The 14,126-nt window shown below is 38.9% G+C and overlaps 1 protein-coding gene across 1 annotated transcript in view; it reads right to left on the bottom strand.

The window, feature by feature from the left end:
• Positions 1 to 9,780: 9,780 nt before the first annotated feature.
• The window catches only part of XRCC5 (X-ray repair cross complementing 5), a 49,582-nt gene continuing 45,236 nt past the window's right edge, over positions 9,781 to 14,126 (bottom strand). The window contains exons 20-21 of the mRNA XM_014889749.2: positions 12,136 to 12,207; positions 9,781 to 11,337 (exon numbers count right to left, since the gene is read on the bottom strand). Coding sequence (XP_014745235.2) covers positions 11,323 to 11,337; positions 12,136 to 12,207 — 87 coding nt within the window. The 3' untranslated portion in view covers positions 9,781 to 11,322. The remainder of the gene's footprint in view (positions 11,338 to 12,135; positions 12,208 to 14,126) is intronic.

The raw sequence follows: 14,126 nt of genomic DNA on the forward strand, positions 1-14,126 counted from the left end.
TACCAGACCAATGCCTTACTCGTTGCTAGGTCAACCGGGTGCAGCTGCACTACACAAAACACAGCTCCTCCCAGGCAACAGTGACCCCAAAAGCTCCAGTGGCACAGACTCTGCTCCAGGCCATGTCATCTGCAGAGTAGGTGGAGCAGTATCATACAAGCAGGTTGAAACTTTTGCTTTAGGATCACAATTTTAAGTTGACATCTCTGCAGCCTGCACCAGCTTTTGGTCTTGAAAGCATATATGGGTGATGCTCTTTCCTTCCTCATGCCAATGTATAGATCAATATGAACCTCTTTATTCATCTAATTATAGCTGCAGGGGGCTCTTTGCAGCTCAGGTTCATTTGTCTCCCTGTGATGTTAATACAATTAGGCACAAGGATCACTTCATTAAAAGATCATCTATGCTTGATCTTATTTGAGCTATAAAAATCACTCCTTTGTCACACAAACTGTATGGTCAAAATTGCCAAGCTAGATGACTCACTGTAACCCAGGGAGCAGAGTTCAGCTCCAAAGAGCAGCTGGGAGAGGAGCTGTCACTAAATAAACACAGCACTTCCACCATGATTCAGATGGAGCATTTATCCACTGCACAGATAAATGGGCACTCTACAATCAGTTTCAGGGAGGAAATGAGGAGTACATTGAATGTAAGGTGCAGAGTATCTGTGGCAGAACCTGGAGCAGAGCCTAGCACTCCTTTACTGTAAAATGATGTCCTGTTTTATTTAGTCCACTTTCCTACTACATATCCCTCCTGAAGTGCAAAGCACTGGGTTTGTTTATTTATAGTGTGGTCAAACAGACACTGTCCTCAGAGCAAAGGGCCTCTTTTCTAAGCAGCTGGTGGCCCAGAGGGGATGAGGCCTGCAAAGGAGGCTGAGAGTGTCCCAGAAAATGCAGCTCTAGGTTGGTACTTCATAGTCACCTCATAGATGCAGCTTTCAGCTGGTCACTCAGTGAATACACCCTTATATAAGAGCACATGTTCACTGATAAAGACACCGACTAGAGATTAACAGCCAAGAGGAATCAGGTAGAGGAAGGATTTCAATTTGAAACTTTGTTATTGCTAAAAAATGCTTTAGCCTCTTGAGTAGAACAGACAAGAAGGTGGTAAGGGAACAGAATAACCAGCCTGCCTCCACTGGATTTTTTTCAGATCTAACCTATTTTTGCAGACATCATCTGAGGACAGCTACCCTCAAGGCCTGTGGGTAAAGAACAGTTTCTTTGTTAATTTTGCAGGAAAATCCGTGCAGCCTTGGGACACTGTAACATGCAGACAGAATATGCAGGCAGAGCACAGCCTTTGCCACTGACTGTGCCCAGCCCAAAATGGGCATCTTCAACATCCTCTGCAGGAACAATCTTGCCCTGCCTACATCTGCATTTCTACCAATACTAACCTATCTGTGTGCAAATTGCCTCTCTACATTATAAACTACTCACCTGAAAAATAGGAGCAATACTTAATGTTCTTTTGAAAACATCAGCATGAAAGTAAGCTGTTACAGCACTCTGTGCCACTAAGTTATTAATAAACACACAAAGTCCTGAAATCTTTTTAGCAGATTCCCACTGAAAAAAACCCTACCACCTGTACATGCTAGAAATTCAGCAGGGAAACCTGAACCTTTGGTTCATCACTCATAGAAGTTTCTGAATTAAATTAATTAAATATATATGCTTAACACCATAAATGCTTATATAGCAGCACCATAATGTGAGTTTTTCTCATCTTATAATCCAAAATGATTTTCAGGAGCTAGTGATCACAAGAAAACTCAGGGAGAGATAATTATAGGTCACCAGGTCAACACTGGCCTCAGAGAGCAGAGATAAGTAGGAACAAGATGAAAAACTATAAGGGAGCAGCCTAGCACAACAAATTGGCAAGAGGTCTACCATGCAGCATTGGAGAAATAGTTATGTCCCCAAAGAATGGTGCCTTGGAGCCTCACTGGTACCTTTCTGGAGAGGTGACTTTTGAAAAGCCATTAAGACAGAAGGATTTGAGATATCTCATTCCAGCCCCCAAGAGTTAGAATCAGATGGCAATTTCCTGCAATTAATGGTTTTGACTTCCAAACCTGGAAGTGCAGCACACATTGCAGATTTTATCTGAAGCCTAAGCACTGGGAATGAAGCACAGCTGCAAAACAGGCTGGAGGGGGAATCATATGGCTTAGACCTGCAACCTAGTAGAGCTGTTTTTTCAGCTAATATCTGACTTCAAACTGTATATGCTTTTGAGTTGCTTTTCCCTTCTCCTCCTCTTTCAGTTCCCTTGATGCGTTTAATTCATTCAGGGAACAATTCATGCTCCACAGACATTTGTTGGGTACAAGGAGCATTTGTTGGGTACCAAACAAATCCCAAAAGAGTATAGAGGAAGAGCATTCACAGCAGTTGTGCAAGCTTCTCTGACTCTGCCACCAGAGCATTTAGAACCTGATCAATCAGGCTGCCAGTTCCAGGTGTACCTGGGGATTTTGCCTCAGTATCATCTGTGAAGTCAATGCTACCCAGAGGAAAACTGTAGTGCAATGAAGACATCAACTTCTGCCCCATTGGCTGGTTTCATGCTGTCTCTGAGAGCACATAGGAAATCCTCAGAGACTTTAGGAAATCTTTGTATGACTAAGACTATAACCAAGGGTACATTATCTTCAGATGCATTTGCTCTTCTAGGAATTGGAAAATGGGGTTGATTGTTTCTTAAAAAAAAAACATTGCAGAGCAGCTGGACTAGGTGACTTTTCAAGGCCCCTTCCAACCTAAACTATTCTATGACTTAAAGCCTAACAAAATTTAGAATTATATGCCATTCTGCAGCTACTGAGTGAATGATAGAACCGTATTTTCCTCAGTTTCGTTCAACACATAGTATGAGTTCTTGTACCAGTCACAAATCATTTGCAGCCTGGCCTAGTGCAATTTTTCAAGACGAGATACTGGCAACCTAAAGACGAGATCCCATCACAAGGAAATTGCTGCACAAAACCTCCAGCAGTTAAACTTCAGAGAAGGAAACGATTTTGCTTTGGATACCTAACATGTTTCTCTATGTAGTTGCAACTTGACATTTGAATTCTCTTTACCCTGCAATAAATGTCTGAAGCTGCCCACAGCTCTTCTGTGAAAGAACTAGATTGTGCAGAATAATCTTCCCTTGAGAAGGACACAGTTGTCTAGAAGGTGAAGCTGGTACGGCTTTCCAGCACACATTCCATCCATAACATATATCCATGAAGTGATTTCCTTGATTTCCAGTGGTCCCCTTGGGTATGTGTCATTCTTGTACTTTAAGTTACAGTGACCTGTTGGTAGCAAAAGGTCATTCCTGCATGTTTTTCTCTCATCATGTTTGTCCTTTTCCACATGTCCTCTGTCTCATCACAGTTCTTACTTCTGAATCATCATCAGCTTTAGGTGAACAGGGATTATACACAATCTCCTGTGTAAACCTTGAGCTGTGAGTCATTCCAATGCTAAAGCCTATATTGTTCCCATTTCCTGAGGACTGCAGAGAAATCTCCTGCAGATAAGCTACAACCCAATTACATATTGTCTTGCTGGACTAACCCTATTCCTTCTACATTGATTTTGTCACTGCTGCTTGAAGGGAACTTCACGACCATTTGCATTTTTAAATAGGTCAGTGTGTGTGTGTCTGGGAGAACTGTAAGGAAATGCTCATTATGTAAAACAGATCATTCTTTCTGGAATGTGAAAAGAGATATAGAAAGGCTGCTCTTCCCTATAATAAGCTTTGAAACCTCATATGTTTCCTCTCCTTGTCTTTCAAAGTCATTAAGTGGAATAACTACTTCTCCATTTCTCCAGAATACCTCGGTCTTTGTCTGTTTAATGTCTTCCTCTCATATATTCCTGGTGCCTGTGGGACACTTAATGGAACTCCCACTGTTCCATTTCTCAAGACTAATGATCATGTTCTCCTCATGCCCAGGGAACATCACAATAACTCGCTTTTTTTCTTCATTTATTTCCATCCCCCCAAATCTTCTGTTATAAAACTTTTGCACTGACATACCCTCTGTATATGAAGTCTCATCCAACCAAAATCCATCAAAAGTCTTTTATCTGCCTTCTCTGGGAGACATCACAAGTAAAAAAACTTTCCCCAATTGCAGTGGGAGAATAATCAACAGGCAGAGAGATTTTTGGTCAGAGCATGGTGCTAACAACACCAATCTTGTGGGTTCAATGCCTGTATGGGCCATTCACTTAAAAGTCGGACTTGATTTTTGTGCCCCTCCCAACTCAGGATATTCTATGAAATTGTGAATAAATGGCTCCTAATGATCCTTCAACAGAACTAGGAATAAAACCCTACTGTGGCTGTGTTCAACTAGTGAACCATATTAACTCTCTTACATTCTTAGAAAATAAAACGAGAAAATTTTAATGCAGTTATGGAGGACACAGCCTGTTTCTCTGACTGTTTAATTTACAGGCTGATTTAGATGGAATCATTGAGGATTCACCTGCTATAGAACTCACCTCTTCTGGAGTACCTCCTTTACCTTCCAAGAAGCCTGACCACCACATCTCACAGAGTTTTGAGCCACCCCTTGTGACAAAGTCACAAACCCCTTACAAATAACATGCAGCAAGCCCACTCAGCTTAGCTATGCATATTGTCCCTGTAAGCGCAGGTGCCACAAGTTTTCCTTGTTTGTTAGCCAGCAAAAGGAATAAAGACAGAAACCTTCCCTATCTCTGCCTCTTCAAGGCATTTCTGCAGTAAGTGCATTATCCAAAGATAATATCACTGTTGCTATCAAGCAATGGCTTAATAGCTACAAAACAGACTGATAGTCCTGGTACTTTAAGTGATAGCACATAAAACAAAAGCAAGTTCATTAAACATATGCAATTTTCTTATCACCAAACCCACTTTCCTTCCCAAAATCTTTATTCCTCTTACTCAGGGAGAAAAAGGATATACTTGCTGGCTGATGTTATCTTTGATAAATTACCCCAGCTTGCCCAAGAAAATGAAGTGAATCAGCAAGTTGAGCTGCTAGAAGATCAGATATTAGTTAAAGGTGGGATTCAGATGACATACAAATTTGTACACTACCCAGCACAGCTCTGTGGAAGGTGGATTACTATAATTTATGCTGTGCTCTTCCTGGAGAGTATTCAGCCTTCTAACGTTAGTGCTAAACTGAAATGTAGAGATCCTACAGGTGGTAACTACTGAAAGTTCCCAAGGAGTAATAGGGAGGAATCTACATCACAATCCCTAGACAAAGATCATATGATTTCTCAACTCGCCTTTGCTGAGCCATTTTTTATCCTTTGCAGGCAGAGAAATGACAGCTTTTCAACATTCAGGACAATGAATTCAGGCAAATGTGGACTGGGAGATCAAATTCACACAGGACTCACACGCACAGTATTAAGGCATCACAGGAAAATGCTCTTGGCTGGCTCTCACCCATTCAGATCAGGGCCTTCAATGCTGGCCTGCTTGAGACCAAAGGAAAAAAGTTCTCTCCACCCCACTCCCTCCTTTTTCAGTAAGTAAAGGGTCCATAAGCATTCTGATAGAGCTCCTGTAACTCTTGTGAAAAGTCCACATAAGGGGCCATTTCTTCACACTGTACTGGATGTACTCACTCCACAGGGAGAGAACATTTGTCATTTGACTACTTGCATTAGCAGGCTGGAGAAGGCATTCTGATACATTCCAGTCATATAAAACTCCAACAATCAGGTACTAACAGCTATTTTACCTTTCTTTTCCTAGCATTATGTCTGATCCACATGCTTCAGGCAAAAATATCTGCACCACAGTTGGTCTCCTCAGGGGCTTGTGCTCCCCTTATGCATTGTCTCAGACAGCAGACAGAAAATGTTTCTAGTTATATCCTACATTGGAGGTATTTCTGTTTTCTGTTAATATCTTGAAAGCTGCAAGATCCACTCCCTTCTGGAGGAAAAGAAAATGACAGTTATTACAGCCTATTAAAATGGGAAGAAAGGATGAGACTGCGTTGGAACTCAGTAAGACCATGAAGAAAAATAATCCTTTGATTTATTTAAAGCAACAGTGAATATATTTCTATGGTCAACCTACTAATTCCATTAAAGACTCCTCAAACTTTCATAGCAGTTCATACAGCTGACTTGAGTGGCTGGAGGGGTCCTAAGAATTAATACACCAGTATATATATATACATGTGTGACCAAATCTGAGTACTTTTTACTGCTGGGGGATAATTAATTATTTGGTAACAGCAAAAAGTACTGTAAGTATTGCAAGTTGCTGGCAAAAGAGGTGCTTTTGATGGTCAACCGTTGAGACTTGTACTGGGGAGGCATCAGAGGGAACAGAATTAATTTTATGTCTTAGTCATGCTGTCTTCACTAAGTTTATTGGGAAGAAGTAGATTAAATTCTATCCAGCTTAAGTCACTAAAGTACAGTATGTGCAGAGTCAGATGAGCAAAGAGTCTATTTTAAGGCACTCATCTCACAGATGCACCAAAATTATGCCTGGTTTGTAAAAACAAAATTGAGACATTTTCTAGTTCCTGTTTGGTTCTCTTATTTTCATAAATGCAAGCACTATTCCCAAACAGTAGAAGAGGGAAGCTATAGAGGGACACTAATCTTTCTGCTTACCAAAACTTGCTGCATGGAAAAATATGATCAAACTTTAAGCTAAGCTTTGTTCAAATGTTTTCCAAGTAATTTTCTTAAAGAATATCTCTGCCTCTGCCATTTTTTTATGCAGAGTTCAATGTGGTTTTTGATCCTTTGGGAAAAGTAAGAGAGGCTAAAAATCACAACCTTGCCTTTTTTAATAAGTCTATTTTAGTCCTTCATATCAGATTATGACAGTATTACAAAAGAAAATTTCACCTATTCTGGTCTCATTTATTTTCTTTAATTATGTGGTAATCTATTCCTCTAAAATTTTCAGGTTCAGTACTCACAAGAAAAGAAGAGTCCAAAATGGTAGAGAACTCCTTCTAGAGCTGCCTTCAAAACAGTGCAGAGAAATGCTATACACAAACTCCACCTCCCAGAAGGGCAAGTCAACTCTTGCAGAAGTCAATGGTGCCTTCTTTTACCAGCACCTTTAAGTGGTGAGGGCTTGCTGAAAGAACTGTTTTTTCTATGTGGTAGTTCTTCAAAGAATTTGGGAACAAAAGGCTGGGTGGGCCTTGAGTCCCCTGCTAGCACTGAGAACATTTTGAGTTTAAAAAAAAATCTTTGTAACCCACATCTCAAAAGAGACATAAGAAAAGTTGCAGGTTTCCTACATCTGACATTTGTAAGTCACCCAGCACTGCGCTCCATTACTGTAATGGTACCAAGAGAAGAATGAAGATAGATAGGGAAAGGAAGCAAAGCTGAAAATTTAGTAGAAATGAGTTTTCCACTGTCACAAACCAACAGCTAAAGTTAACTGCTTATTTCACACTGACAGGGCTGAGGCTGAACAAATCCAAACCCATCCTTACAAGCACAGCAGCATCTACCAGTGTATTTGCCAGTTCAGCAACATGCAAGTCAAAACTGTTCTTCCCAGATTATCCCCAACCCTACTGAGATCACAAAGGAATTCCTCCCTTGCCTTTTATCATGTGCAAATGCAGAATATTAAAATGGCCTGTGTCTGTAGAATTCATAAGATATTCACAAGAATTCACTGAGATAACTGATTTCCTTCCTCATTTTCTACTTCCAAAGATCCTGCTCCAACATGAAACAGATAATTCTGTCAAAATCCAAATACCAGGAAAGTTAGCAAGATGTAAATCCATCCTGGCAACTAAGAGACCACAGAGCAGCAGAATAGGTCTCTTCACGTTAGAAGTGTTTTGATGGTATGTGTAATACTTCTGTGCCACATTCTAAGGACAGAGATGAAGCCTTGCTTTTAGAATTCTCTAAGCATGTTGACATCATACTGTTGACCTGACATTCATTTCAACCTGATTAGTATCACACAAATCACAAGTCTTCAACTATGCAAGATGACTAGAAGTCATCTTTTATTACTGTGGCATATTGACAACTGTCCAAGAGGAGAAATTTGGTTTCTGAGTACAAAAAGGAATGAGACCAAACTTGAGAACTCCATAACAGGTAGCAGACCCCACTACTCAGTGACAGAAGAAAAAGCTTTGTGCAGAATTGATATAGCCTAGATACTTACAGATTCACAGTATATTGTAACCAGAAGAGTCCTACACTTCCTCTATGACTCCCAAACCCATTATTTCATCCTTTTCTGTGGAGTAGTCTCAGTTCCATGCTATGGTCCCAGGTCCTTCACGTATTACTTTCACTTTCTGGTATAATAGCTTTGGATATTCTCCACCTCCCACAGTCCACACTGCAAAATATTTTTTTTAGTCCACACCCCTCTTCTAATGAAGGAAGAGAAGAAAGAAGAGGACCTGCAGACTAGGCTGATATGACACAATGGCTAGGCTCTTGGATGGAACTCTCAGCTGATGGGCAAGATCAAGAGGGGAGAAACTCCCCTCAAGCTGAACTCATAATTCCTTTCTCTTTCACCTCTTCCCAGCATTAACTTCCACAAAAAACTTTTCAAACCTAGTGCTGAAATCACTGCCCCTCCATCAAGGCTGATTCTCCCCAATGAGCAGCAGATTAACAGAAACACATACACAACAATCATAAGCTTTGATCTCATGGTAAACAAGGCTTACTGAGGTTACTGCCCCATACCATTAACATTCAAAGAGCTTTCCAGAGAGGCATTATTTCCAGGGGGAAAGAGAAAATAAACCAGTAACATATAACAAAAATCAGTCTTCTTTTCTGTAGACTCTGATAATTTCTCTGCCTATAAAGTACATGACAAGGAATGTTCTGCTGCTTTCAGGAAAACAAATGCACTTTATGTTTGCTTTATAGCTGCTTTTGAAGTGGACAACTAACTGCTCTACTGCTTCTGAGGACTGGTCAGTGTGGCAATTAAAAATGAGAATTCTCAATGTAAACAGTGAGTCAGACCTACTAGAACACTTTGTCAGTGTTAGTTTGACTAGTGTCAAACACTAAGTCAGACTTTGTAACTGAAAATGTGAGCTTAAACTAAATGTAAGATCTCTTCCAGTCATTGAATGAGAACCTCAAAGCTGGTCCTTTGCCAAAGAACAAATGTAAAACCAGGCTGCTGATGTGACAGACCCTCACTAAGATCAGAAGCTTCTACAGATTGAACTCGGAAGGCTGGGCAGAATGAAAGATGCTTTTCTTGCCTTCCAAGAATTCACTTTTATTTATTTTGAGTCATAAATTCTCATTCTTCTTCTCAGTACCAGCAACTCAATCACCACGCTGAGCCTACCTGTACATACTGTGCTGTACAGATAGCAGGAAGATCTGTGCAGCAATTCTTCTCCATGAACTAAATGTATATTCCTTGACAGAAGCAATACACTCTAGAAATACGGCAAACTAAATCAAAAGAAACAAAGTAACTCCATATTCTGGTCACCAGGTTCTATATTCCATGCGGTCTTGACCGAGATTTTCTCATCTTAGTCATCTGTAGTTAAAACTACTTTACTGAGGTGTTGTAAAGTTCAGAGTTTGGAAAGAATAGAATAGAATAAGTACATACTGCTTCTATGGAGGGATTTTGATATTCAATGTTTGTATTGTAGGCCCAGAAAAGAGGATTTTGATAGTTTCCTTTAGGTACTGCATAAGTAGTCAACTGATTTTAGCAAACATGGCTCAGAAGACAAAACCCGACCTTTAAAATATTTTTATTAAACAAAACTGTAAAGTGTACAAGAAACCGCCACCCAGTATATTCCATATACTGGCCTTTAAAACACTGATCAAATAATTCATATTTACAATGGAGAAAAATATCTTCTGGTGATACAAAAACTATAAAGGTCTGCAAAAATCACAAAAATCACCCTGCCATCTGCATTTGAGAAATGCTTTCAACTCAGTCAGGACACGATGCAAGACAGGAGAGGGTAGGTTGCTGTGTAAGGAAGTAGGGGAAAAATTGCTATTTCCCACACAGGAGGTGTTGGCCAGTATGTAGTGCAAATATTCCACAACATTTTGCAACTACAGATCATGATTTTTCCTTTTTTTGATGTTAATACCATTTTGCACAGCATATTTATACATTTATAATAATGAAAGAACAGCTTTTAAAGGAATTACTCTGGTTGTAACAGACAAGCATATGTAAAGGTGTCATTAGTGTCTCTTCAGCTCTGCAATCAGACTTGAATGTCTCTTTCTAAGCAGTATTTGACTAGTTTGGATTGCTCTGTGCAGACATTACTCCACCCTGGTTGCCAGTATTAACTATTATCACTTACGTATCGCAGCTGTCAGTGTACAGCTTTGAGGGATTCTTCTGCTCTGGGTTAGCAGTTCTCAGCAGTGTATGAAATGGACACAGAACTGATTTATCCTTCCTTTTAGCACCAGGAACATCTACAGTAACCACACTGGTTAGAAGTCTAAAAAAATAAAAAAATCCCAGTGCACGAAACAGGAAAACGTTTAACAGAAAGGGACAGAGACCTTGGGCTGCTGCTGAGCGGACAGGATAGAGAATCTGTAGTACAGAGATGACCATAATTACTGATCTGAGGACAGTGTGGCAAAATCAGCATATCTGGCTCTGCTGTGTGCTTCAGATTCTGTTGTGTATTTCAAACTAGTAACTTGTGAGATCCTGGCCTAGAATTTTTTCCCAAAAGCCTCTGCAGTGGTTTGCATGGTGCTTTGTTGGGTTTAAGTTTTTTTGCTCTATCTTGTTTATGGTTTATTGGTTTTGAGTTTGTTGGTTTTTTTAAAGCATGAAAATAGAGACTTTTTTCCTTCTGTAATAATAAACCCAAAGGGTTACCTCCACTAAATATTCAGTATTACCTGGTAACCTTGCTGTTACATTTCTGTCTTCCTTCCCAGGCAACATAACATGAATTCCAAGCACCCGAGCAGATTCTCATTAAATTTAGTAGTGTTTAGCTAAAAGCAATGCAAAGGACAAGCTAAATTCAGTTTTCTAAAGGGGAAAAAAAAAGGTGTCTTAAAGGTATCATTACTTCCCAGGTACTTCAGACAATTTCAATCTTCTGTTCTTAGTTTTGAAAGTCCGATGACATTTATACCAGGTGAGAACGTTTTTGGGATTTCTGTTCTCATTTGAGAAAATAAAGATGGATGTACTGTCTTCTCATTAGCATCTTTTTTTGTGCCCCACCTCACAGAGACATCTCTTCCAAAACTTTGTTTGTATAGTTGCTATTTATCCCGGTCACATCATGTCGAGCTGCAAACAGAAGAAACAGATTTGAAAGAAACAGCACTGGAGTTAATTTCTTGCATGTGCTTAGTGCTGAGAAAACCAAGCAAATTTGGAAATCCTTATCATGTAACATAAATGCATTGCACAGAATTCAGTACTAATCTTCTATAAAGTACAAAAACAAACCTAAAAATCTCATCTTCACATAATCATATGTGCAATTTATAGATTTTTAAAAATACTGTCCAAATGTAGAAATCTGTCTGTTATTGAAGCTTCTTTAAAACCATCTACACCATCAGTTTAAGCCTTGGAGACAGATTTGTAATGAGTCAGCCTGTAAAAGATGGCTGAAATATTTATTAAAAAACCTGGTATCCTTGAATTTCAGCAATCCTATATACAGAAGTTTAATTCAAAAGATTAAAACATATTTTAAAAATATTTTTCAGTTTTCAACCCACATAACTAGCTGTTCAAGATCTACAAACTTTTTAAAATGCTATTATAGTAAATTATACCAATCCGCTATTAAATGAGTGGCTCATTGGCTCTTTTGAAAAACATTAGAGGACACATTTCACCCCTGTAAACACCTATGTTACTACATCACATAGTATTTGCCATCATGAAATTACACACCTGGCTAAGTTTTAAAATAGCAAGTAATTAATTTCACGTGGCTTTTCTGATTCAACCCCTTAGGTGTTTTCTAAGTCATTCACTCTAATATCTACTGCTTTAAGTAGCATTTGGCTCTCTCATTGCACCTTTCACTTGGAGCTTAATTCTAAAGCCACACCATATCTTTATGGTACTCACCAGATCATCAACATCACCACCTTCATCTGTAGGAGGCAGAGTTTCATTTTTCTTTTCTTTTGGAGCCAAGAACTAAAAATAAAAATGTATTTATGTGATACTGACAAAACTGAGAGCCTTTAATGTTAAATTAACAGAATGTCTCTGCGTATCAAAACAAACCAACCTGTAATTAAAAATCAGAAAGGAAGTTTTTTCTGGTTTCCACCCTCTAAAACCATCTTAAACTACAAAAAACTTTGTAAGACTCACTTTTAAAGGATTTTATGGTAAAGTGTGTCAAACACCAGACAAAAGAATATGGTTCTTGAGACAACACATGGTTAGGCTATAGAACATCCTGTGATAAGGATACTGAAAATATTATTCCCTAGACTCAGAGGGAGATAAGGAAGATGCATAGAAGAGAAATCATTTGAAGTCTATTAAGTCCACAGAAACTACGTCAGACACAAAAAGTTTTTGAGACATAAGTGGCTGCAGCCATATACATTTTACTCTATCCATTCCTTTTACTCCACTGTCAGACATGGGATTCTGGATTAGATAGAAATTTTATTTCCTTCAGTTTGACCAGGTTTTTGTTCTTAAAAAATATTGTGTGTAGCTACAAAATGCTCAGGGATAACAAAGTACCCCAATGATATGAGTACATACATGAGGGTGACCAATGGCTTCTTTGAGATGTCCTACACACGGAATTCTAGTTCTGTGTTGAATTTATAAGCTTCCCCATTTAATTCAATTAACATTTACCAAATGAACAAAGATATGAATTTTAAAAAAATCAAACCCTTTAACAGGCAAGACGGTTAGAATGCCAGTTTTAAAAATAGAAAATTCATTATGTAAAATTACATTGCCATAGCTGCTGATACAACTCACCATATGCCCTTCACTTAAAGCATGACATTCATAAACAGAAAAGAAAGGTAAATTGCTCAGATACTATAAAAGCTGAAATCAAACATACAGACAATATCTGGAGTACAACCATCTTCAAATTATTTCACAGATTTTTCACTTAGCCTAAAAAACCCCAAACTAAAATGGTAGGGAAAAAATGGCAATACTTAACTCTTACTTTAAAAAGCATCCAGTTGTCTACAAGTCTTAGTTACTACCTTTTTACCAATATCTTTAATATAGTATCTTTTTTTTTTTCTTATTAAAATGCACCAGAACAAGTATACAGAGCCAGAAACAATCCAGCCCCCCAAGAAAACATAGATGTGAAGCTAAGGAGGAAAAGCCACATTCCCAGACTTGGAGTCCTGTCATCCTTAAGTCAGAAACAGCTTCACTTTAACTCCAGATGAAGGAAGAGAACAGCTAAGTAGAAAATAGCCACATTAAACAAGCTATAAATACCTGCTTAGATAACTCTTTTATGCTCCTAAAAGGGAGCTGCTGTTCAGCTGGGGACTTCAACTGTATGAGCCAGAGAGGTTGTGTAAGAGGCCACGGGATCCCTATTAACATCACCAATCTCTGAGACCATACATTTGTAGTGTGAAAAGCTTAAACATTATTTTAAATAAATAAAATATTCTGATCCTTCTCTAGAACTCTAGTGACAGCTTCAGACATGGGCTAAAACTCTGTGACTTCCCTGCTGCATACTCTAGGATGAAAAGCAAATACACCATGTTTGGGTAACACCAAAGACAGAGGATATAGGCAACCTCTGCCCCATTCTCCCACTGATCAAAGGTCAGACCTTTCCTACATCCCAAGCAGCAACATCCCAGAGGAATACAGAAATCTCACTCCACAGACAACATTCATGCTCTAACATCCTGAGTTCAACCTATGATAAAGATTCTGTAGCTTAAAAAAAAAAAAAAGGCAAGAAATGTGACAGGGCCAGAAGGAATTAGAATTTCAGGATGCCGTATGTCTGTGTATCTTTTTTGTTGGAAGAGTTCTTAATCTAGTAGTAATATAAAGCACACACTATGAAACTAAAAGCTAATGACTTTTGTCAGCTC

Source organism: Sturnus vulgaris, chromosome 7, assembly GCF_052056855.1.
Source record: "Sturnus vulgaris isolate bStuVul1 chromosome 7, bStuVul1.hap1, whole genome shotgun sequence".
Lineage (NCBI taxonomy): Eukaryota > Metazoa > Chordata > Aves > Passeriformes > Sturnidae > Sturnus > Sturnus vulgaris.